At 43.9% G+C, this 27,179-nt stretch overlaps 1 protein-coding gene across 2 annotated transcripts in view; it reads right to left on the bottom strand.

Moving 5' to 3' along the window:
• PTPN14 (protein tyrosine phosphatase non-receptor type 14) overlaps positions 1-27,179 on the bottom strand; it is a 112,431-nt gene that overhangs the window by 64,387 nt on the left and 20,865 nt on the right. Inside the window, exon 2 of one of the 2 annotated variants that reach the window (XM_033144776.1) lies at positions 1,704-2,028. In XM_033144776.1, the coding sequence (XP_033000667.1) occupies positions 1,704-1,877 (174 nt within the window). In that variant the 5' untranslated portion in view covers positions 1,878-2,028. The remainder of the gene's footprint in view (positions 1-1,703; positions 2,029-27,179) is intronic. The other variant, XM_033144777.1, reaches the window with a different exon arrangement.

Below are 27,179 nucleotides of genomic sequence, written 5' to 3'. Positions count from 1 at the left end.
CACACAGCTTTGCTCTTTAGTGGGCAAGCAATGGTGCGGAAGATCAGGAGAAAGGGCTGTAGGGGTTGTGGTCGCTGCTCCACCCAGCAACACCTGCTGCCTGAGGCCTAATATTTGGGCCAGCCCTGCTGTTTGCTGATCCTGCCATGAGCTTTGGAAGCTGCAAGGCAGCAACAGAGGATGCTCCAACTACAGGTAGAGGCAAAAGGTGGATTCACTGCACTGTCTCAGCAAGCAGGTCATCCTCTTTCACTGCCTCTTTTCCAGGTACGGGCAGGACATTTTGCAGTCTTGTAACTCCGCTACCGACATACAGAAAATAAAGCTACGTGTCTGTGGAACAGAGGTATCAATGTTACCGCCTATGAAATCTCGGTTGCTTTAAATATCCCTTCACGACCTTTGAAATCAACCAAAGGCACGCTTCATTCTCAAAACCAAACACCAGAGATCTCGGTGAAAATATGACACCGAACGCAAAGCAAGAAAAGGCAACAATGGAATCAGAGAGATGGCCATTGTTTCATGCATCACCGTGAATTTGGGTTTCCCGTACTGGTTGTTGTTAAAAGGAGCGTCCCGTGAGTCCAAGCAGTGGGTGTGGCTTAAACTTACATCATTTCGAGGCAGTACAGTAGAACAGTACAGTAATTAAAAGCAGCTTCTAACAGAAGCAGCTTCCAGTGGGATTTTAAAATAAATAAATAGATGTACTACAGCCAGGGAAAGAGGCATAATTCTTCAGAAGAGATTCCAGAAACAATTATTTATTTATTTGGGATTATCTGAAGCTCGCCCAACATTCCAAGCAAAAAAAATGAGCGAGCGCAAATTTCTCTCCTCGGTGCCTGGCAAGCGAGTGCTGGTTTGCACAGAAAGCTGCCCACTGCGTACAGCTCATGACATTTATGTGATGACTGATCCGGAGTGAGTGGGGGAGGAACTGGCCTCGATGGAATGCAGCAGGAGCAGAGATGTCTTATCCTGCATCAAAAGCACATTGCTTCACTAGCTGAACAATCAGGTTGCATTCGCGAGTTGTGAATTTTGTCAGTAAAAAAAAAAATAGGGGTGGGGAGGGTGCCTATTTTCCAGTGAAATACAGCGGTACCTTGATTCTAAAGCTTAATCCGTTCCAGAAGTCCGTTCAACTCCCGAAATTTGTTCAAAAACCAAGGTACGGCTTCCGATTGGTTGCAGGAGCTTCCTGCACTCAAGCGGAAGCCGCATCAGAGGTTCGGCTTACAAAAAACATTGACAAACCGGAACACATACTTCCAGGTGTTTGCAGCGTTCGGGAGCCGATTTGTTCGGCAACTAAGCCGTTCGAGAACCAAGGCACCACTGTACAGAAATATTCACAAGAGTGGAACTCTGAACATGTCTGATGCCCTGCCTCAAGAGGAAACATTAACATGAAAAGGAGCCTTTTTCGCTTACGGAGAAAGAGAATGAAGTTCTCTTTCAGACCACTTGAGAGTGTTAGGGCCTGACAGGAAATATTACTGAATCACCATCCAAACCGTAGGTAATGGACTTTTATGTAAGCAGGGTACGTTTGCCAAAGTTCCACTCAGTGATAAGATCGGGCCAGTTCCAAGAATAACATGACTCTAATAAACAGATTCCAAATGACAAACAGCTCGAGCTAAAAATAAGCCAAATTGCAGGCGGCAGATGGTATTTTCCTGGGTTACCCTCACCTCTCGCAATTCCAGCCTCTGAGCCACGGCCTCCAGACATTCCTGCCCGGTGCTCTCCACAGAGAGTGTGCACTCAATCACGTTGTTGTCCAACAAGCGGATTCGAGTCATAAAGCAGTTCTTGCTCCGGACATTGTAGCGCCTGGTCCTTCGCAATTTCAACCCAAACGGCATGGCTGCTGGGGCAAAGGGAAAGCGTCCCCCCCACTTCGCCTTCTCACACTTTGGATCTTCTTAGCAAGAGACACTTGAATGTCGCTCCTCTGGTGGCTGCTCTTCTCCTCCAGGTTTGGGAAAGGTTGCCCATGCCAAAGGCAGATCCCTGCTGGGGGGGAAGCACACACACAAATGGGAAAAAATGAGGTTTATTTGCTTAGGGTTAAGTGGGGCAGAATTTTTGCCTTTATGCAAGTAACGGTCATCGCCTTGCAAGCACAGTTAAAACCAGCTTCCTTCCACCCAGACAGAATTATCTTCATCGCCATCGCTGATTTATTAATCACCTTCCAAGCCACCATCTCGAGGCAATTTACATATAATTAAGAACAATTAAACATGACACAAGCCAGAAATGACAACTTGCTTTGAAGGAGCACTGAATGCATGCTCTGTCCCACATGCGCAAACACAACATTATCTGCAGAATTGGCATTGCAAAGGTACACTGTCCTGTTTTAACTCTCTGACTGCATCCACATGTCATGTTAAGCTGCAAACCAGGGGTCACCGAACTTCTTAGGCTCATGGGCACTTGGGGATTTTGGAACAAGTGCCATGGGCATCACACTCTGTTGTTTTTCTCCCACTTCTCGAAATTAACCTCCATCCCCAATAGAAAGTGCACGCACACACATACACACATTGTTTTGCCAAGCAATGCGGTTCAATGTCGGATCCAGTAGACTTAATCTGAGCCTTGGAAAGCAGGCAGAGAGCTGAAGGAGGAAACGCGAAACACTTTTCCTTCTTCTGTTCTATGAATAAAATTGTCACCATCCTCACCACCTCATGACGGGGCAATGGGGGCAGGGGCATTCAGAGCCCTCATGGATGCCAGGGGAAAACCTCATGGAAATTATTCAACCCACAGGCACCTTGTTGGTGACTCCTAATGGTTATACTGTAATGTAATAATAATTCTCTCCTTCTTTCCCCCATGACTGTAAACGAGGGGTGAGGAACCTGTGGCTCTATGGCTCTGGTTGAATTCCAACTCCCATCAGTCCCATTGGTCAGGGGTTATTTATTTATTCCCTGCCCTTCATCCCAAAGTCCCTAAGAATGATGGGAGCTGGAGTCTAACAACACCTGAAAGGCCACAGGTTCCCCATCCCTAGTACAAACCATGGTTTAGAGCTACATGTACAGCAAATGCTAACCCTGTTCCCTCATAAACCTGAACTAGAAAACATGGCTCCAATGCATCCGTGATCCATAACTCTAAAACCATGATGAACTCTGACACAAATGGAATTCACTCTGAAGCAGAGAGCAAAAATTGTATTTGCTCCCAAGGACAACTCGTAATTTGCAACTTATGAAAAGCCAAGAGGTTGTGTTGAATTAAAAGGCATTCCAAGCACTAAATAAGAATTAAGTTTCTTGGAGGAATAAAACCTCAAGTTCTAATGCATGCCTATAGCTAATGAACATTCTGCAATATGCCCAAGACAATAGCTTGATATGAAGTAGTGAGAAGAATGAAAGGAAACTCAACAAAGGTCAGAGAGCATAGGGTTACGTAGTGCCTGAGCTCTGCTTTTGTAAACTACAGTTTTGCCAGTGGACTTTATCTAAACTTATTGTTTAATTAAAATACATTTCCATTCACTAGAGCAGTCACACCCTTCGACTAAATTAACTATTTGATAGTTCTCTATTAGGATAAATAAATATAACTTCCATTCTTTTTGGCATTCAGAACTTGGCTGGAAGAGAAAGAAGGAAAACGCAAACTGCAAACACTCTATACAAAATGTGGAAAGAAAATGGATAGATGAAGGCTGCAGTCCTATATATCCATATACCTGGGAGTAAGAGTCATTGAACTCAATGGAGCTTACCTTCAAGTAGACATGTATAAAATTGCATGGTCAACACTGAGCAAGGAGGAGTCAAGATATCATCATTTTGCTCCAATCGGAACTACGAATTCTTAAAAATAAAGAACGGGGCACTTTTCTCCTTTGTTCTCTTATGGAATTAAACTCATGTAGCTTATTTATCAGAGAAACCATGAGACATAGTAAACTCGTATTCCAAGAACTTGTTTGATTTCTTGCCATGGAATGTGCTTTACAACTTGTAACACAAAGCAAGTACAATTCGATATAAAGGTTTCTTTTCAAAAAAAATAAAAAAATAAGTACATAAATTTATCTTAAATAGGCCTGCCCAAATGCTTTGTGCATCTGTTCACAGTGAAGGCACAAGATGCTATTTTAAAAATGCCGTGAGAAACATTCCCGTGAAACAAGCTGTGCTTGTACAGGATGGAATGTAATACTGATTTTGGTCACCTCCATCGAATAAAACACCCTTCAGATGGTGCCGATCTGTACCATTAGATCCTGCAAAGGGGGGGGGGGATTTACAGGGAAAGTGTTGGAAGCATTTTAGACATGCCATGACTCGGTTACTTTCCCACTCCTAGACCAGGGGTGGGAAGGTTGGTCAAGATCCACAGGAGGTAGGAAAGCAGGTAGATCTGTGGGTGCCTTGCAGTGGTTGGGAGAGTAAGTATCTGACTCGCAATTCCTCTGCAAAAGATCTCTCTCTCTCCTGTAAACAAAGCTGAACAAAGAGAAAGAAAGCTTAGCGGGAAACCTGGCATGATCTTTTTGTGTGAAAGGACTGCAAGCTCAGTTCTGTTGAGGACAGAGAAATCCCTGAGCTGAACGTGTGCTCATACACTCCCTACGCCTAACATCTATGTGGACGCCCGCTCTCTTTAGCCACTATCTTGCAGCTGACTTTGACTGGTGGACCCTGAGGTTCTACTAAAACAGGGCTGGGGAACATGTGGTCCTCCAAAGGTTGCTATACAGTCGTACCTTGGATCCTGAACGCCTTGCGACTTGAACGTTTTGGCTCCCGAACGCCGCAAACCCGGAAGTGAGTGTTCTGGTTTGCAAACGTTCTTTGGAACCCGAACGTCTGACGTGACTTCCAATTGCATGCAGGAAGCTCCTGCAGCCAATTGGAAGCCGCACCTTGGTTGTTGAACGTTTTCGGAAGTCGAATGGACTTCCGGAATGTATTCTGTTTGACAACCAAGGTACGACCGTACTACAAACCTCCCATCATTCCTGGCTGGAGCTGATAGGAGTTGGGAGCCCAAAACTGTCTGGAGGGCAAAAGGTGTCCGACTCCTGTACCGAAAGAACAAAATAGATCTTACAGGCCTAAAGACTTGAGAGTAGAGTGAATTCTCCTTAGGAGAATTAAAAAAAAAAAAAAACCTTTCTGGGAACAGTTCCTGAAAGGCAAGTCAGAACCACAAAGCATGCAAAGCTGAAAACTTTCCTTGCTTTAAATTTGAATGGCGTACGAACTCCTTGGTACATGGTGGCATCTGTTAAAGTTTCATTACCAGACGGTTCCCATGGTGTCTGTCTTGCTGCTATCTCAGACCCACATTCTGGATGTAGCAGCTGCTAAATAGTAAGGGACAGCCAGGATTTGGAAGCTGCTGCAAATAAACTTAAAGTAGCTAACATGCACCACGTAGTTTGCCTGTATTGATTCTCCAGGTTATTCCCTGGCATGCTCTGCCTGCATAATTTTTGTCTGATGTTACCTTGCACTATCTGAAGGAAACGTTAACGTAAGGCTGACTGACTAGAACAGTAAACCACTCCATGTTGCAATGTTATCTTGCAGTTGTATCATAACTTAGCTGGCATGCCAATCTTGGAGAAGGTTGGCATATAAATTCCTTGATGTGCAGCGACAACCTGTTTAAAGTTTCTTTTGCATAGCACAGAATAACAGCAAACAAGTCTCACTAAACTCAGCAAGGTGTATTCCCCTATAAATCTGCACTAGGAGTGCAGCTTTGGTAATGCCTTCCATTGTTTTCAGCAGGGTTTGGGTGACTAATTTTCTGTAGTTCAGGTCAACATGTTAAATGCAAGAATAGCCTATGGCTATTCCCATCAAGTGAGAGCTGGACCATAAAGAAGGCTGATCGCCGAAGAATTGATGCTTTTGAATTATGGTGCTGGAGGAGACTCTTGAGAGTCCCATGGACTGCAAGAAGATCAAACCTATCCATTCTTAAAGAAATCAGCCCTGAGTGCTCATTGGAAGGACAGATCCTGAAGCTGAGGCTCCAGTACTTGGGCCACCTCATGAGAATAGAAGACTCCCTAGAAAAGACCCTGATGTTGGGAAAGATGGAGGGCACTAGGCGAAGGGGACGGCAGAGGATGAGATGGTTGGACAGTGTTCTCGAAGCTACTAACATGAGTTTGGCCAAACTGCGGGAGGCAGTGAAAGATAGGCGTGCCTGGCGTGCTCTGGTCCATGGGATCACGAAGAATCATAGAATCATAGAGTTGGAAGAGACCACAAGGGCCATCCAGTCCAACCCCCTGCCAAGCAGGAAACACCATCAGAGTCGGACATTACTAAATGACTGAACAACAACAATTCCCATCAACCTCCTTTATGTCACTGGCTTGTGGTAGTGCCATGCTGTGAAACGCACAAGCATGTTCATCTTAGATATATACTGTACATGCATACATGTTAATATATACTCTTTCCCTTTTTAAAAACAAAATATTACTAACAGCCTCTGGAATTCTTCCAGCATTCCGTATATTACAGAACTACAGCACACCTATCTGAACTATGCAGTTTTGGGCATGGCATGGATAAGGGGATAATTAGCACAACTTGTTTGATGAGGTGCAAGCCTGCACTTTTAAGAGAGGGCATTAAAGAAGTGCCAAATTCCAGAGACAGGTCTCATCTGGAAAGATTTGCTTGCTTACCTGCTGTTGAATATGTAGCTCCAAGAATAAAAGCAGGTTTTTAAAAGGAACAGTTTTTCAGCTAACCAGCAGCTTCTAGAGGCTTCCCGTTTCAAGTTACGATCGATTTAGCCAATATTTTTTTTACCACATATGCAAGGCTATGTTCACTGTCTTTGGGAAGCTGTCCGGGCTCAAGTGCTCCAGCAGGGTCCACTGTGGGGAAATTATAATGGCAGGTAGCTTCCCAGATCCAGCTGCTGCCACCAGATAAGCCCACAGCTGGGGAAGGGACCAGCCAGACAACACGATCCCTGGCTACTAGCCATAATGTCTATGCTTTGCCTCCATGGCTGGAAGCAGTAATGCTTCTCTGAATCCAGTTGCTGGAAACCACTATCCCGATTCAATTCAGGACTTACCACAGTTTTTTTGGGGGGGGGGGATGTTAGGAATTTCAAACTCAGATCTTGTTAAGTTACACATACTTTGGTCCTACCTAAGCCTTTCTTTCTAGTGGAAAGCACGAAAAATACTCCCAAGTGGCCACAGCTAGCTGTGATATTCCTTTTTAATGTTGTTGGGTTTTTTCCTGGCACTTCTTGCAACAGCAGCAGCACACAAAAAGGCTTCCCTCTTGGAACGATCCCTAGTATATTCATTCATTTTAGGAATGCTTTGTTCCTCGTGGTTCCACCCCCAGGGCTGTGGGGAGACAGAGATTATGGAACTCTTAATCACTACTGCACAGTTAACCATTAAGTCAGCACCCTGGGCTACATGGGCTGCCCAGCAAAAGTGAAGGAACCTCACGTTTTATTCAGCATTCGGGTTTGCAGTGGGAACACTGTTGACGACACACCTGTTTCCTTTGGCAAACATAAAGGGCATGGAAAGGGATGTGTGCCATTAAACATCCATTCATCTAGCTGCCCTAATCAAAAAAAGAAATCTTCACGGTAAAGAGTACACAGGGATGAAAGATACGTTCCCTGTCACAACAACCACATAAAATGTGGGCTGGAGCTGTTTTGCAATGAAACAGTCTCAGTTTCTTTGTTTGTTTATAAGATTTCTCGATACCCACCCTTCACCATAAGGTCCCAGGTCAGGTTACAGCAGTACAGTATACTCATACAATTTAAAAGAATTGACGCAGTAAAGGAGCTTATACACAGCTATTTAAAACAAGTAAAACAATTTCAAATGGAGAGATGTAGAAATAAAAGTTCCCCCAAGGATCGGTACTGGGACCTGCTCTTTTTCACTTGTTCAGAAATGACCAGGAGTCAGGGGTGGCCAAATTTCCTGACAAGACTAAATTGTCCAGGTTTGCTGAAACACAAAGGGATTGTGAAGAGCTCCAAACGGACACCCCCAAACTGAGTGACTATGTTGTGAAACGGTAAATGCAATTAAATACAAACAAATGTAAAAATGATGCCTGTCAGGTCAAAAAAGGTTAACTTCACATATACACTCCTGGGGTCTGAACTGGCAGTGACTGACCGACCAGGAGTGAGACTTGGGGGTAGATGGTAGACAGCTCAATGAAGATGTTGAGCCTATCTGCGTAGCAGCTGTGAAAAGGGCTGGTTTTATGCAAGGGATCATTAGGAAACGAATTGAAAATAAAGCTACCGATATCATAATGCCGTTCAAGAATTTCGTGGCACAATTTCATTTGGAATACTGTGTGCAGTTTCGGTAGGCTCACCTCAAAAAAGGATATTGTAGAGTTGGAAACGGTTCAGAAAAGTACAACCAAAATGATCAAGGTCAAGAAGGAATCCCCTATGAGGAAAGACTGCAGTATTCGGGACTTTATAGTTTAGGGGAAAGGAGAGTAAAGAGGTTACATGATAGAGGTTCATGCAATTATGCAAGGCACGGAGCAAGTGGATAGAGAAAAGCTTTTTTCTCCCCTTGTCATCACACTAGACCTCGTGGATGTCCAATGAAGCTAAATGTTGGAAGATTAAGGACAGATAGAAGAGCGTTCTTAGTCACAGAGCACAATGGGTTTTTTGTGGGTTTTTTAAAATGTAATTTTATTAAATATTTTCTTGGTTTACAAAAGTATGTGCAATGTCTCTCTTTTATTTTTTTTCAAGTAACATTTTACAGATCAGTTTCATTTGTTGAGACATTAGGAAGAAAAGGGGGAAAGAGGTGGAGGGGGGGGAAAGGTGAGTGGGGGTGGGGTCAGGTGGCGATGTTTCTATTTTACTTAATATATGTGGGGTTTTGTGTCAGCGTCGCTTGTGCAGGTTCTCTGCTATTGACTTGTGTTCCTTTGGTGGTGAGAGAGGTTGGGGTTGGCCTAGGGTGTGGGTGTTTGTTTGTGATTGGCTGTGGTGATCTACTCACTCTGAAACTCACCTACAGGTGGTACCTAACACCAAGAAAACTAGCGCTAATACGCCCAGGAACCTCACCAAAATGCTGGAGAAGGTGCACCTCCACAGGCACATACCTCCATACATAGCTGTCAACTTCCCCCTTTTTTGCGGAAAATTCCCTTATTCCAGCGCCGTTTCCCACTGCAAAAAAGGGGAAGGTTGGCAGCTATGGCCGTTTCCCAATGCAAATAATAATAATAAAATAATAATAAATTTTTATTTCTACCCCACCCTTCCCAATCCAAAAACCGGGCTCAGGGCGGCTAACAACAAATTTAAGACAACGATTAAAACAACTTAAAAAACAGCATAAAAACAAACATCAATGGGATCACCAGGGCTAACTGGCCAGGTTAATCATGCTAGGCCAATAGGGAGACCAGGGAGGAATTTTAATGTGGGGACCAGAAAAAAGGGAAGGGGAAAGGGGGGAATAGGGGATCAGGCTAGATTAAAGGCCAGGTGGAATAACTCTGTTTTACAGGCCCTGCGGAAGGAGGTCAGGTCCCACAGGGCCCTAGTCTCGTTGGAGTATTCCACCAGGTCGGAGCCAACACTGAAAAAGCCCTGGCCCTTGTAGAGGATAATCTGGCTTCTTTTGGGGACCTTAAGGAAGGTTGACAGCTATGCCTCCACATGTGGTGGGAGTGCCCCAAAATCCAACTATTCTGGACACAGAACACATTGTTAAACTATGGAACTCACTCCAACAGGAGACAGTGATGGCAAACCTACTTGGGTACAAGTTTGTGGAGGATAACACTATCAATAGCTACTACCCACAATGGCTGTGCTCTGCCTCCACACGGTCAGAGGCAATAATGCTTCTGAATACCAGTCTCTATAACCACAGGAGAGAAGAGCACTCTTGAGCTTACGGGTTTCCCACAGGTATCTGATTAGGCACTGAGATAACATGATGCTGGAATAGATGGGAAACCGGCTTGATCTGGCTCTTATGTTCTTTTGAGTGTCATAATTTAGGGGCTGACAAAGACAAAACCCTCTCCCAGACCATCATTCCCCACACTTCTGAGGGTGGTAGAACTATTAAACATTCTACTTCAACTAGTCTGTAGGGATGCATAACAGGGTCATGTCTCAGTAGATATTTTTAGTAGAAACTTAAACCTAGTTTTGGGATGTGGGTGGAGCTGTGGGTTAAACCACAGAGCCTAGGGCTTGCTGATCAGAAGGTCGGTGGTTTGAATCCCCGTGACGGGGTGAGCTCCCATTGCTCGGTCCTAGCTCCTGCCCACCTAGCAGTTTGAAAGCATGTCAAAGTGCAAGTAGATAAATAGGTACCGCTCCAGCGGGAAGGCAAACGGCGTTTCCGTGCGCTGCTCTGGTTCGCCAGAAGCAGCTTTGTCATGCTGGCCACATGACCCAGAAGCTGTACGCCAGCTCCCTTGGCCAGTAACACGAGATGAGCACCGCAACCCCAAAGTCGGACACGACTGGACCTAATGGTCAGGGGTCCCTTTACCTTTAAACCTAGTTTACAAGGAATTCCCACACCGTAGGGAATTATAATTCTGCAAAGGATTTCTATTTCTTCACCCAACAATTCCCAGGGTCATGAGGTAGAAGGATATACCAGCTGTTAAAGTTCTATAAAGCTGATATAATTTTGCAGTGTAGATCTGCCCCTAAGCTTAGGTAGGTCATTAGAGTTGCACCACCAAGATTTTCCTTGCTGCTTTTTCCTCCCAGAAAGGGGGGGGGGGCAGAAATAAAAGTAGGTCAAAGAGAGTAGTTGAAAACTAGAGAAGGAAGTAGAGGGGTGTACGGAAAGAGAAAAGATATACAGTACAGAAATTAAAGGTTGGTCTCCTCTTGCAAATTGGAATTAAAGGTAAGTCCTGGGTCTGAAAAAGATCTACTGGATAAGTACACCATATATCTTATCAGTCCTAAAAATCAAACATCAATTTAAAACTCATCATTTTGACTACGGTAAGCTGTTGTGAACCAAGCCTTAGACATATATGTGGGATAACTTCCCAGTGCATCTGATATATGCACAGTGCAATCCTTGGCTACTCAGAAGGAAGCCCAATTGACTCCAATAGGACTTGCAGCCAGCTAAATGTACGTACAGTGTAGGGTTGCAGCCTTATCAACAGGAGAGGAACACTTTAATTCTTTCTTTGCCAAGAAAGTTGGAAGCATATTATCGCCAGTTAAAATTACAGTGTGAGTGAAGTAATTTATGATGCAGTACAGGGTGGCGAACCTTTGGCCCTCCAGATACACTTGGGACTACAACTCCTATCATTCCATGCTGGCTGGGGCTGATAGGAGTTGCGAGTCCAGAAATATATGCAGGGCCGTAGCGCAGCCGCCGCTGCCCGCCACCCCGATTTCTAGAATATTCCCCAGCCTATACACTTACACTGAGGCCTAGCTGGTTTCATGCCTCAGAGCTGCTATGTAACTTGCAGGTAGCTTCTTTCCCTTTCAGAGCACTGAATAAGGGGAACACTGAATAGAGAATTGTTTTTATGTGTTTTAATTGCTTTAATTGCTTCAAAAGCTGGGACAGGAGAAGCTGCATTTCTGCTTGCTTCTCTGTCTTTTGAAGGGCAGAAGTCCCATTCCCTTTTCGGAACATGCCTCTCTCCTCTGCTCCCCCAGTTTGTAATTAAATCCTGACCAGTATAAATCTCATAGAAAGCAACCACTAAAACCTTTTCCAAATAACTTCGCTTGCATGCCTGCATGGAATGGCATTCTTAGCATTAATTCACAGTAAGCCTTGATATAAATCACACAGAGCTAACAGCTTATGAATAAGTGTGCTTGTTTCAAAAGCAAACCACACTGCCACCTCTTTTGAAAAGCAAAAGCAACAGTTCAGAAGTGAGCTAATGGCCTTCTCTCCCCTCCTCGTCCCCCCCCACTCCAAAAGTATTATAGCATTTTTTTCAATGCATAATGTGTGGGCTTAACTAGCCTGATACAACTAGTATACTTACAATGAATATTTATTGCTGAAATAAGAAGGGCAGGGGGCAATCCTTATTTGAAATTACTGCTTGCTGCCAGCGAACTGGAATGTTTTGGAAAGGGACCCCTTAGTGTTAACACTCCACCCCAATTTGTTGCAATTTCTATCCATGCTTTTTCTCTTAGGAGCTCAAGGTGGGGTACATAGCTTTCCCCCCTTCATTTACCACAACTACCCCGTGAGGTAAGGTTAGGCTGAGAGGCAGCGACTGGCCAAAGTCACCCACTGAGATGCATGGTTGAGTGGGGATTTGAACCCGGGTCTCCTATGTCCCAGTCTGACACTGTAACCCAGGGTAGTCCATGCAGTCACATGCGGTCCTCAAGGCCATTTTTGGTACATTTGACGCACATGGCCCACAGTTTCCATGACGAAGTACTCTTGTGGCCCACTTGGCTTGAGAAGTTGGACCACCCTGCTCTAACCACTACACCACACTGCATTTGGATGCTGTAATAATCATCTTTGAAAACAAGATGGGAATTTATTAATACACAGGCTATAAAAATAGAAATCAACAACTGCTTATGAAGAGGGCAGAAAACTATGTAAAAGAACAGCAAGGGTTCTTTCAGGGAGATGGTCACAATTCATATGAATGGCTCAAATAACAGGCTTTTTTTTTTTTGGCAGGTCTATGATTGTAAGTCTCAGTGCTGTAAAAGCTTCCAGGGAAACTGATGCTATTCAGTGGACACATGCAACTCAATGAGGCAACGGAAAACTGCATGGAAACAGCATCCCACACATATGTATTGGGAGGCATGAGGCAAGTGGGGTGAAGGGGAAACCCCAGCTTCAGAAACTAGCCCACACACTTGGCACAGCTGCCCAAGGAGGAGGAGGAGGAGGAATAGTTGTCTTGGTTCAGGAACCCTTTCATCAAACAGCAAATTAAATCTGCCAAGTGCTTACAAGAGCACAGTGTGTATTTTTGGCACTCTCTTTGCGAATTCCAAAGAAGTGGCTGAAATTTAAAAGCTCCATTCAGTCACTTAACGTGGGCCAAATGTAATTGATCGGTAGGCCAGATTTATTTACCTATATCCCTCAAAGAACTTAATGTAGCATAACACGGTCCCCTCCAATTCTGTCCTCATGACACTCCTGTGAGGTAGGTTAGCCTGAGAGACGGTGACTGGCCCGGGATCACTCAGTGAGCTTCATGGCTGAGTGAGAATTTGAACCTGGGTCCCCCTGGTAGTAGCATCTGATGCCTTAAAACATACTTCCCCAGCATGGTGCCCTCCAGCCAGCATGTCCAGTGGTCAGGGATGAAGGGAATTGTAACCCAAAAGGTCTAGATGGCACCAGGCTGGGAAAGGCTCCTGTAACCACTGCACGACACTGTCCCTTGGTTGCGGCCAATGGATACAAAGCACTATAAAGATAAATAACAAGAGCAGTTTGTATGGCACTAGGAAAAGTAATTTTCCTCTGTGTTGTAGATTCATGTCCTGATAAGAGGGACAGCTGCAATGTGATGGGTTGTCTCTTTCTCTGGCCAATGTTGTGACAAAAGACCTGAAGTTATAAAATCTAAGGATCTATGAGGATTGATCACACAGCACTAAACCAATTAAATTATCGCTTGTCTTTTAACTTACGCTAGGTTAGCCATTTGACAACAATGAAACAGAGCTTCCCATACAAATGTTTTATTTTAATTCGCTTGACAGTTTATTGGCAGTGGGAACTACTCAAGTGTAATAGGACGGCGTTCAAGAAGCATAACTGAAAGAATATCAAATTACCACAAGCAATTCCACTGATGCGTTTCTTTTGGTAACCACAGTTGTTTTGCGTTTCGACATAACATTAAACTGAGGGGGAAAGAGAGAGGGGGAAAGTATGAGCCCAAGACTTACCAAAGCTGATTCACATAATGCTAAATCGTAATTTAGCTTTATGTTCAAATGAGACGTACATGCAACATGCTCCTTTGTTAGGGCCAAATGGCAGGGTAAAGATGTTTTAAATTCAAAAACTGTTTCATTGCCCTCCCAACATTTACAAACAGCCAACTCACTCAAATTATTTTCATTTTAGTGTAATAATTTGCAGTCTGTCAACAAACCTCCTTGATAACTTTCCAAGGAAGGTAGTGCCCACATCTAAACATACTCTTTCTCTTCCAAATATTTAAATAATGTTGTCCCAGTTCATTATACATTCACCACTTCCACTTTACGGTTGCTGCCAGCTTGCTGACCTATGATGCCTTATTTTAGCCATCCAACACAAGTGGCATTTTTAAAATAAAAATAAATGGTAGTTTATTACTACAGTGCTGCATATTTGCCTACAATTTATCCTTCCTAAAAAACAAAAAACCCCTCATCTTCTCCACCTACACAGAAATATCTCACAAGCGGTTGTTTCTTACCATCGCTTTCTCTCTCTAAATCTACAACAGGAGGGAGAATTGTTTGCCTTTCTAAATTTAGATATCCATGGATACATACAATATTTTTCTCTGTTTAAGCTTGGCAACTCAAACTGATATGGAAAACAAAAGTGCATTTCATTACAGGAAGTCAGTCTGTGCTCTTGATTTACAGAAGAACAAAACAGTACATGCTATTGCATCAAATCAATAAAGGGAGGAAATATTCTCAAAACAGATTTTCATGGCTTACAAGGGACCAGTATAATTTCATCTTCCTGGCCTCATGTTTTCTGAAAAGCTACACTATTTAAGAGAGGACTCCATACTGTACTTGGGGTTTTCTCGTCATGTACCCTTCCTCCCTGATGCCAAACACTCCAGCTCCAACATCTGAGAGCCCAATTGAGGTTTGGGATCTTTTCAAGATAAGTACTGGTTAAACCCTAAGGAAATGATGGAGAATAAAACCCCCAGATTCCCATTGAAAAGCTCAGCAATGAGACTGAGAGCACCTAGTTTGCACAGGGATAAATGACTGTAGTATGAACACTTTTCTTTTTACAAAGCATGGCAAGTCAAAACTGCACAAGAGTTGTCAGATAAAATACGCAGAGTAACACACACACACCCCAAGGCTATTCCAGTGTCCCACTTGCAATTTAGGTTCCTGTTCTAGAACTCAGGCTTATTTTATGGGGTAAACTTCACAACCTGAGTTTCAGCTGTTGGGTATAAAAAAATGTACCCCTTTCAGATAATCAGGGTGTCTGGAATACAAGTGCAACATTTTAAAAAAACTTTCTAACTAGTGCTGAGGTAGCTTAAACTCTTTGGTGCAATACCGTATGTCACCCATTTTGAGGAAGAGATGTTGGATAGTCTCATTTTAGACTCGAATACCAATCTTGTGTTGTGTGCATTTATTTTATTAGGACTGGCCTTGGTGGTCACAGGAAAAGCCATCTTCCATCACCTTGCTATCCTTTCCTTATGATTCCTACTTCCAATCTACTTACAACCCACCATCAGAATTTCAGTCAGATAGTAAGTATAACTGCAAGTCACATTTTTTTTAAGTGTGGCATTTTAGCACAGAATGCTAGTTTTTTTAAAAAAATATTTAGCTCTCTTTGTAGCTTTTTTACACCCATTATCCCATCATCATCCCTCACATTTCTCAGTGCTAACACAGAGACAGACACAGTGAAAGAAATCCCATAAAAATGTATGAATTTGCCAAAATGGTTAGCAACATATGATCATGATTTGACCTCAGAAAACCCTATTATGTGGTGATCCTCCAAAACTAAGATCAAATTATTCTCTCTGGAATGAAGATAATTACAGGCTCACAAATGTATTAGACCATACAGTTCTGACACGAACATTTTCAAATTAGCAAACCACTTATTTGTCTTGGATCTCAGAAATGAATCTGGTACAGACCATGGCAACACTATGGTACCTCCACCCTCTGTATACGAGGAGAAAAGTCAGTGATGTGAACAATCCCTCTGTACAGAGTTTGCATTCTCTTAACTCAAATTGGAATGCTGAAGTGAACCCACTACTCATTTTTAACTAGGGTTAGGTGGTTAGGTTCCGGAATTAAGATTGCCAGAAGAAATATCAACAACCTCAGATATGCTGATGACACAACGTTGATGGCAGAAAGTGAGGAGGAATTAAAGAACCTTTTAATGAGGGTGAAAGGAGAACGCAAAATATGGCCTGAAGCTCAACATCAAAAAAACTAAGATCATGGCCACTGGTCCCATCACCTCCTGGCAAATAGAAGGGGAAGAAATGGAGGCAGTGAGAGATTTCACTTTCTTGGGCTCCATGATCACTGCAGATGGTGACAGCAGTCATGAAATTAAAAGACGCCTTCTTCTTGGGAGGAAAGCAATGACAAACCTAGACAGCATCTTAAAAAGCAGAGACATCACCTTGCCAACAAAGGTCCGTATAGTTAAAGCTATGGTTTCCCCAGTAGTAATGCATGGAAGTGAGAGCTGGACCATAAAGAAGACTGATTGCCGAAGAATTGATGCTTTTGAATTATGGTGCTGGAGGAGACTCTTAAGAGTCCCATGGACTGCAAAAAGATCAAACTTATCCATCCTTAAAGAAATCAGCTCACTGGAAGTGCAGATCCTGAAGTTGAGGCTCCAGTACTTTGGCCACCTCGTGAGAAGAGAAGACTCCCTAGAAAAGACCCTGATGTTGGGAAAGATGGAGAGCACAAGGAGAAGGGAACGACAGAGGATGAGATGGTTGGACGGTGTTCTCGAAGCGACTAGCATGTTTGGCCAAACTTCAGGAGGCAGTGAAAGATAGGCGTGCCTGGCATGCTCTGGTCCATGGGGTCACGAAGAGTCGGACACAACTGAACGACTGAACAACAGGTGGTGTAAGGCCCAGAAACAGTATCTACTGTACACCACTAAAAGTAGAAGCCAACTAGTATACCAGAACTAACCCCTGGAAGCCAAGGACCTACACAGGGGAAAGATGTGGTGGGCTGGTTACACCAAACAGGCATTGCGTTGCATACCAAAGATTTGAATAACTTTCAAATTACTTCCCAGGTAAAATAATTCCCTCTAATTACAAGTTTAACCTGTCAGTCACAACAGAGCTCTTCTTCCATGCCCTCTCCCCATTCTGATGTTGGCTCTCCCTTCCCCCATCACCCCACCCTGGCATTATAGTAAGCTTAGAGACACTATTTTTGTCTTCAGAAGACCCCCGTTTTCAGCAGGATTTAAAAAAAATGTCTAGAGTACCAGGCAGCATTAAGTGCTTCAGGGTTCCCAGTTCCATGCCATCCTGCAGTGAACCTGTTTTGCTCCTGGCAAGCCAAAAAAAATCCCTCCAAAACACCTCACTTTGGGATTAATCCAAATCCAGAATGCACAACGGGATGGCAGAAGAAGAAGAAGAAGAGGAGGAGGAGGAGGAGGAGGAGTTTGGATTTGATATCCCGCTTTATCACTACCCGAAGGAGTCTCAAAGCGGCTAGCATTCTCCTTTCCCTTCCTCCCCCACAATAAACACTCTGTGAGGTGAGTGGGGCTGAGAGACTTCAAAGAAGTGTGACTAGCCCAAGGTCACCCAGCAGCTGCATGTGGAGGAGCGGAGACGCGAACCCGGTTCACCAAATTATGAGTCTACCGCATTTAACCACTACACCACACTCTCGCTTTTCACTCTGCATATGGCATGAAACCATGAGAGATGTTGGTTGCTTTTGTGCCCCAACTCTCCCAAGTTGCAACACCCCTCCACTTTTATTCTTTCTATGCTGACAAATCATGTCCTCTTCACGGAGGGCACGTGTTGCAGTGAGATCACCAAGACTCAACTCGCCGTTTGTGGGTGGGAGCGTTTGGATAGCCACAACTACATGATTGAGTCCCACAGTTGCTGGGGTAATTCTGGCCAATGGGGTTGAGAGAACTGGCAGCCGGGGGACCTGCACGTTGGGTCGAGCTTCCTCTTAGCGCCTCGTGCATCAGATCACCTGCCCACCCTCCCTATATTTAGGTTTTTGCTTTGACCATGCTATGCTGTCATGGGTCGTCTGTTCTTAGGATAGGGGCCCAGTAAGAATTTTCCCATTTGGCTGATTGGCTGGTGCCACTTGGGTTTCGCCTGCCGCGTAGCAAATCGTCACAACTTTGTAAGGTTTGGCGGTTAGGCATTGGTTCAAGGTGTGGTGGAGGGGAGGTTGTCACACCTGCCCCTCCCAATGTGCAATAGGGTGTTCCGTTAAAGGAATCCAGACGCTCGCCATGCTTTTGTCCGATCCCCTTCCAGGGGTTAAGGCCACGCCAGAGCACCTGGGAGCATTTTGGGGGTGAGGTTGCGTCTGTGGTAAGACCAATGCTCCCCCAGGATGTTTACCCTTACTGACTTCTGCTGGTGTCCAGTTGTCAGTGCTGCCCTGCCTGAGGTGTAGGTGCAGCTAGTCGAACCAATGCCTAAGCAAACCACTCACATTCTGTAATCAATAAAGTTGTGGCCAAAATTATGCCAAAAAAACCTTAAACTAATAGTGGTGTCAACTATGTCTTTCTTGGGGGTCTTCACAAGCAAAACAGATGGCTGAAGTTAGGCTTCCCATTTGGCTGGGGTCTGTGCCAATGCCAGAAAACTTCATATGACTGCTCAGTTCAGAACTCGTTCTCAAGAATATGGGGTTATCCAAGTCCTGCTCACCACTATGTCATTCTTCCTTTTGGAAAGATAATTTATTTATTGCATTTATACCTCACATTTTTCTCCAAGGCGCTGATCTATGAAGGTTAAAAATAATACATTGTTATTACTATTATTAATTACCTGTCATTCATCCGAAGGTCCAAGGGCGGGTTACAACAATTAAAACACAACATTAATATTAAAACACAATAGTTAAAACAGTTGAAAAGCAACTTAAAATCCCTAGCTGGGAATTTATTTTGGAAAACGACTTCATCTTGTATCTGAAAATGCTCTTTAGTTTAAATTTGTTTCTGTTGCTTGCTATGTCAATATGTCCTTTATTTACCTGAATATCAATAAAATTAAAATCACAGGCACACGCAGACTGTCAGGCATTCTGTTCAGAGGCTTGAGACAGTAATTCATTCCCCCTCCCATCACTGTAGAGTTCTATTTTGATGACTTACTTTTGCCTCGGGCAATAAAAAAATAATTAAAAGTTGCTGAAAAAGCCACAATAGTTGACAAAGCCCAGAGAACCCAATCAGATATATTGCTTCATACTGTATAAAAGGTATAAGTATTCTTTTCATGCAACATCTCCAATCATGCAAGAGATCTCTTCATCCTCTGATTTCATTTCTATCTCTTACCTATTAACTTGGTAAGGAGTATATAAAAAGGTAAAGGGACCCCTGACCATTAGGTCCAGTTGTGTCCGACTCTGGGGCTGCGGCACTCATCTCGCATTACTGGCCGAGGGAGCCGGCGTACAGCTTCCGGGTCATGTGGCCGGCATGACTAAGCCGCTTCTGGTGAACCAGAGCAGCGCACGGAAATGCTGTTTACCTTCCCGCTGGAGCGGTCCCTATTTATGTACTTGCACTTTGACGTGCTTTCGAACTGCTAGGTTGGCAGGAGCAGGGACCGAGCAACGGGAGCTCACCCCGTCGCGGGGATTCGAACCGCCGAACTTCTGATCGGCAAGCCCTAGGCTCAGTGCTTTAGACCTCAGTGCCACCCGCGTCCCATAAGGAGCATATAGGTTTGGTTCCAAATTCTGAGAGAAAGAAAGCAATCCAAATTCTGAGAGAGAGAAAGCAAATTTCTGCAACCTTAAATTATGTCCCTTCTTCCTTAGTACCCCTTATGCCTGCAACTGCTCCTCTCCTTCAAATCACTCATGAAATTTCACTTTTTACATGGTGCTCTTGGTTTACTCCTCAATCCTCATCCCTAACCACAGCTTCTCACATTCATCTTTTGCTACCCTTGTCTCCCCTTCTTTCCCTTTGCCATTGTCAACGTATGGATTCTAAGTTCCTTGAGAGCAAAGACCCATCTTTTTCTTCCTTTTTATTTTTATTTATTTACAGATTTCTATGAAGCACTGGGAACATTGAGGTCATAGTTTAAGTTGGGGGGGGGTGCAAGATGACAATGTGAGCAGCGGCCTATAGCTTTCACTCTGCTATTTTAAAATTTTTAACTTTTGATGAGCCACTTTATCTATTTTAGGGTTTGGGGCTTTAAAAAAATAAATCAATTAATAATCCGGTATGACAGCCACTTGTGCAAATATGCATATATTTTTGTATTTGACTTGAGTTTGTTCTCGGGAGTCATGAGGAGATGCAAGAAGCTATTCACGGCAGGGAAACTCCGCCGTAGAATAACGAACCTTCCGTGCACCACCGACTTATCAGAGGTTTCAGATGTAGGTGGTCAGATCAAGATGACAGGATGCCTGCAATTTTTATAATTGCCTGGAAAGAGGGGACGCCAACACATGTTGGTTGCATGACAAGCGACACTTGCTGAAATGCCGTGTTCTACAACAACTGTTAATACCTGCTGAATTTCATTTGGCCAAGAGGACAAGGCTCGTGTGCCTTTAATAGTTGTGCTCCTGTTCAACTACTCTTGTCCTCTATTTTGCCTGGCTATCCTAATACAATCCAACATGAAGCCTTACGGTAAAAGCAAGAGGAATTTTGTGGCAACCACTAAAAGACATGCTCAGTTGTGCCTTATTTTGGGAATCTTGTCGTAGACTCCTAGAGTTCAGCCGGAACTCTCAGGAGGGCTTCCAATCGAGATAAAAACAATAAACTACACATTGCTACGTAAAAATGGTTGGGGAGGAGTAAGTAGCAGCAGTTTTAATAGGCTTGGGAAGAATTAAAAGGTTACTTTATGGAACCAAAAGTATCAACGGTGTTGTGTCAGGCATGCCTCTCTGTGGACAGAATTCCATAACTGGGGCGGCACCACCACCACCAAGAACTCTTCCAGTCACCACCTGTTTTGTGTTAGATGACAGGGTACCCAGAAAAGATCTTTGACAAGGACCTCAGCACTGAGGTCGGCTTCCATGGGGCTATGTCTGTTTCTCTTTGCAGTTTTGTCAAGGAGAAAAAGCACTTTAGAGAACATAGCCCGCCACAGTTTTGATACTATTTATACCTAAAACTGAGCATTCCTACACTGAGATTAAGAGATTATAGGTCAAGCAGCTCATTCTCCTGCAGGAATGGTTCTCTTTCTCAGTCGATTTGAAAAGCAAGGAGCGGGCAGTGCTGTTCCTGAATTCACAGGTCTCCAGAATTCCCCTGGCCAGATTGTCAGGGGCAACAGTTCATCACTCTCTGATGAGGGCCATGTTCAAAGTTACCTATGAAGCCTGCCCCCACCCCACCCGTGCTCAAATTACACATGAGTCAGAGGCATGAGGTATAATTTACCATTGTAATTCAAACTCTATCCCCGCGCCTTCCCCAATTCTGGAAAGATGAGGCAGGGCCTCCCAAGATAAATTTCTTCCTCCTTCTGTTTACTCCAACTCTGGAGAGACAAAGTGAGGTCTTTCATTGTACTGACTGAGCTCTGAAGTAGGGAGAACAGGAGACCTCGCTTCCACCCAGTTCTGGAGCAAGGAGGAGGGTTTTATCGCGTGACGCTGAATTTTGGAGAGGTTCGAGCTGCTTCTGCCTGATCCCAGAATAACATGAAAGTCCCTCCCTCCCTGGAATTCTCAGACATGTGCAGAGGATTTGAGAGGAGAACATAACCACAAATTATGGCTAGCTAGTAAACGAAACCGAAACACGTAGACCCTCCAGTAATTCTTTAGAAAAAGTTGTATCTAAACCACATGTGACTTTTATTAGTTACAAGAATTCATTTCTATATGTTTCCTCCCTGGTGTTTAATATGAGAGAAGTGCCATTACATGAGAACTACATGCACTCTCTATCACTGGTGATACACCCTACTGAGAAGTAAACATGTTCCTAGCTGCATAGCTCCACCTCTTTATCTGCATAACCACCACCTGGGTCATGTTTCTTGTTAAGAGTGCGGCAAAAAGATGGGAGCTGTTTTTCACAGGTCTCTCTCTCTGTCCATCTGCACATGCAAGGCGAGCATTTTGTTCCAAACTGCACAGCTATACATTGGAACGAATGGGAGCCATCCACTTCTGTCACAGAGAGAAAAGGGCTGCACAGTCATTAAGAATCAACTCCCACTCCTATCTGTGTACTTGTTGTGACCCCTGAATGCAGGAGCAATCTAGGTACAGGGTAAATGGCTACAGAGGAGCTAGCTAAGGCGCTAGACCAGGTGCAGGGTTCTGAGCTCACTGCCGGGAATCAGGGGACCACTATGCCTGAGGCTGTCCAGAAGAACCTCCCGTAACAGGCCAAAGGGTTGGCCACCTAAGGTTCTGGAAGTTCTCCACGATGGGGTGGAGCCTAGAAGAGGCAGATAATAGTAATTATTATTAATATTATTATTATTATTATTATTATTTAGAAGGCCTGAATCTGCTCTCAACCTCTGTTGGGAGTTAAGTGGCTCACTCGGAACTATCCGTGGTCCTGCAACACCTGACCTGCTTTAGGTCTTCTCTGTAAGCCTGGACATCCATCCAGAACACGACAATATTCCTATCATCAATTCTGTTTCTTGGTCCTTCTTCAGCGATTAAAAAACTGTAATTGCAATGGAGGCGTGCGGCTATGCACACCCAGCCCTGCCCCCTTCTCCCTTCCTCCTCACCTGAACCTACCACAATTAGCAGAATCCTGAACAGAAGCACTTCTCACTGCAGCTCCCACTTATTTTATTATTTAGCAAGACTTACACATCACCACATAAAATAAGAAGTATAAAGGACAGGGTATAAATTGAATAAATAAATACATAATAATATAAAATTGTCATTATAAAAAGCAATAAAAACAGCAGACATCACAAAATACATAGATAAAAACAATAGTTTTAAAACCAAATACAGTGGTACCTCGGGTTACATACGCTTCAGGTTACATACTCCGCTAACCCAGAAATAACGCTTCAGGTTAAGAACAGAAATCGTGCTTTAGCGGCGCAACGGCAGTGGGAGGTCCCATTAGCTAAAGTGGTGCTTCAGGTTAAGAACGGACCTCCAGAACGAATTACGTATGTAACCAGAGGTACCACTGTATACATATTTTTTTAAGTACAAGTCTGGGTATGGTTTTCTAAACAAAAATATTTTTTTATCAGCTGTCAAAAACAGTACAAAAAAAGCACATGCCTAAGAGTAGTAGAGTATATGTTCCACCACACTAAACAATCAATTTCTCACAAGTCAATTGTATAGGTAGATACGGGAGGGGAACACTAAACACAGCTTGGGGATCAGTTTTTCAAGCACTGCAATCCCATCTCACACTCCACATTTCTCGTGCTTTCTTAAAACCTGAAACGTTTTCGGTTCTTTTTGCTGATATCTATATCACAACTTTATTCCCTTTATCTACCTAAACCTGTTACCTTATAAGGGGTAGGGGATTACACTGAGCAGGTTGACCAATAGGAATTTCCCATGGGAATCTCTCTACATGGGAACAGTAAATATATAAAAGTAAATATTTTGTAGGAAGGAATACTTTTGTTATTATAAAATGCAGTAACTGGTAACCAAAACAGCAACTCCGCATTACTGGAACAAAACAGAGTTTCTGCATGGCTGCTAACACTTTCCTTAATTTTCTAGCCAGATTCCACCCTGAAAAAATTAAGTCACCTACAACAGTATATAGCTAAAATAAAGCTAGTTAACAGCCTTTCATCATCTGGGGACTGAAGCTCTTTCAGGGGATGGATTTATTTATCTCTTTTACAATTAACCCGGTCATTAACAATCTCTCAGATTAGATAAGGGGCTAATTAGCAACCAAGAGCATAGGGAGATGGATTCTTTTCCTACAGTTGGATAAATCTTTTCACTTTGCCTATGGGAGGAATGTTACAGTTCACCACTTAAAAACACCCAACAACACACACTGCTAATCTATATGCATTAATTCTCTGAAGTGTGTGAAGATTTGCAACTACCCTCTAGGACTGAGCTAAGAGCGAAAGAGGCAAGGGAGACTGGTCAGTGCTAAACTGGGCAGTTGGAAACTTTTCTGTCAACATTTATTTATTATGTAGCATTTAAGGAAGGGCCAGTGTTTATATATGGATCAGTGGTGGCTGTCTGGGACTGACAGGAGTTGTTAGTCTGAAACATGTGGAGGGCTCTAGGTTGGGAAAGGCAGAGTTAGTCCAACATAATGACTAAGAGATTAAGAACAGAAGAGGAAAGGTCTATTGAGTCCAGCATCCTGTTGCTAGAGGCCAACCAGATGCCTGTTGGAATGGACAGTAGGACCTGAATGCAACAGTATATCCCCACTTCTGATTCCCAGCAAATAGAATTCAAGGACATCCTGGCAATAATTTTACCTTCCGTGAATTTGTCCTGTGCTTTTTTTTCTGAGGGGACGCATACCCCTAAACACTCTGTGAATCTAAGTTTGGCAGTATTCCAGTATGAGTAGGAAAGTGAGAGTACCCCTAAACATTTTTATTTTTATTTTTAGGAAAAAAGCACTGGATTTGTCTAAACCTCTCTTAAAGCCATTTAAGTTGGTGGTCATCAATATGTCTTGTGGGAGAGAATGCCATAGTTTAACTATGTGCTTTGTGAAGAAGTACTTTCTTTTGTCTCTCCTGACAACGTTCAGCTTCATTGGATGGCCCCATGTTTTAGTACGGAGAGGGAGGAAAACTTGTACACCTTTTCTCTAAACTAAAAAGCCCCAAAGCTTTCCATATAAGGGAGATGCGCCAGACCCTTGATACTTTTAGTTGCCCTTCACTGGCTCTACAGTCTCCTTTCTGAGGTGAGGTGATCAGAACTGCACACATTATTTCAAGTGCCACCTTCCCCAGCCATTAACCAACTTGGTGGTCTGAAGTAAGCCACTCTCTCAGCCTCATATACTATCCCTTTCCCACTTACAGTGTGTCCCAGTGGGATTCTTTTTGCTACTCAACTTAAGATGAAAAGGGAATGTGATAGAAATTTGGAAGAGTTTGTCCCAATAAAAGGCAGGTCTGCGGCTTTTTCAGTCTGCAGCAAATATAAAATGATTGCAGGTCAATTGTCACACACATCCAAAGTGAAATGAGGGCTCCTCTAAGAATGTTTTAAACCACTTCTAGGATAGTGAACTATTCCTATAACTCAGAGGTTTCCAACCTTTTTGAGTCCACGGCATTCTTTCTGTTGCACCCCTGTGGGGCTCAGGAGCCCAGTTATATCACCCCTTGCTTGCAGAACTGGCAGCCTCTCACCCATTTTCAAACACCCTCCCTTGTGGAGTGTTCCCTCAGCCTCCCCTCCTCTACCCTCGCCTTGGGAGTCCTCTGGGTAGCTGCTGCTGCTGCCCCCCCCCCCGGTCTTTGAGCTGCCCCACCCACCCCCACCCCAAAGAGAGGTGCCTCCTCACACTGCCCCACAGGGCCCTAGGACTTGTCTGCCCATTCCCAACAGCAGGGGCTGGCTGGACTCCCTGGCCTGCTTGCTTACTCTGAGGCCGCCTCAGCACCTGGCAACCAGTACCCCCTGACCAGTCCCAGAGGCACCATTCTCCAGGGGAGCTTGTAGCCAGGGCTGCTGCAACAAACAGCTGTGCAAGTCATTGGGAGGCAGATACACTAGAGGCCATCAAAGGAGAGAGTGAAGGAAAGAGGGACAGAGATCAGTGTTGCCCGTAGCACCCCTGACCCCCAGGGTGCCCCCCAGGATGCCATGGCACACTGGTTGAAAAGTACTGCTATAACTGAGTTAAACCAAAGAAAGCCCTTAATATTCAGACCTGCTATTACATGCTTTTCTTGTGTTAGACCATCTGCTTCTGGGTATTAGAACTGGAAAAGAAAGCTGATGGGACTGACCTTGGTAGGGCTTTTTCTTAAGTCGCTTGCGATGATGAAGTGGTGCCATTATTAACTTATTTGCAAAGAGCCTCTTGATTTATAAACTGTGGCCACAGTCCCCATTCCTTATCATTTACTCTCTGTATAGCAATGGCAACATCTGTCTCCACAGATGTGAACCCATGCAAATGAGACATATGGGCTTAGGCTGGCATTGGTTTGATCGCAGGAAGAGCTCCTGGCAGGGGAGCACAATATAAACTGTTCAGCAGTCTGCCCCTCTTAACCTACCGTTGGTTGGAGCCTGGGCACTGTTGGAAACCAGAAGGCTACTTTCTTGGTGGGCCCAGATCCAGCCTAACAGATGGCCAGCCAGGAAGGCGTGCCAGAGAAACCAGAATGTGCATCTAATTTGATAATTAAGGGCTGCATTCCCCTCCAGACACAATGAAATGGAAGGCCACACATGACTTCTGGCTTATAGTGAGGACAACAGCCCTCTAGTTCAAAACTGAGCTACTTTTCAACTTGCGGGGGGCGGGGATAAGCAGTTCACTGGTCCCCAAGGAAGAATTATGAAGATTACAGCACTTCATGAAAGGAATGATGACTTGGGGTGGAGAGCATTAAAACATATACTTTATCCAAAAGCCCATTTTCCATCTGAGGTGCCAGTGGATCTTTGCCAAGACAGTACTGTACAGCGTCTTCACTTAAATTTCATGTTGAATAAAAACATTGGCAAGAACCTAATAAACCTTTTACAGAGATCTAAATTCAGGCTTCCTGTCCAAAAAGTCATAATGCTGCTGGGTTACAGAGAGAGCAAGGAAGCTTTAATATCAGGGGGAACTGCATATCAAATATAGTTTTTTAAATGTTTAAAAATGAATGTGTGTCTTTGACTTATGATTGCAATGGCTAAAAAAAATCCAAGTACTATGCCTTGGCTTAAATAGGTGTTGAGAGAAGATTTCCAGTGTCATATGTATAGTTCAAATGTGTCATTCCATGGTTAATAAACTTGGGCTCATGCAGTCCCTTCCCCCTCCCCCAACCTTTTTAGACCTAACCACGGTGCAGTGTTGCATCTTCACCAGTGTCAGCGCTAACCACGGTTAGTTTCAAAACAGAATTTGAAGTAAGCCCACTGCATGTTCTAGTTAAAGCTAGATATATAACACTGTAACATGGTTAGCCTTAAAAGGGGGAGGAAGAAAATTAGAAGGA

The sequence above is a fragment of the Lacerta agilis genome, chromosome 3, assembly GCF_009819535.1.
Source record: "Lacerta agilis isolate rLacAgi1 chromosome 3, rLacAgi1.pri, whole genome shotgun sequence".
Classification (NCBI taxonomy): domain Eukaryota; kingdom Metazoa; phylum Chordata; class Lepidosauria; order Squamata; family Lacertidae; genus Lacerta; species Lacerta agilis.
Note: the sequence above shows the minus strand (reverse complement) of the source record. Positions and strands in the feature narration are given on the sequence as shown.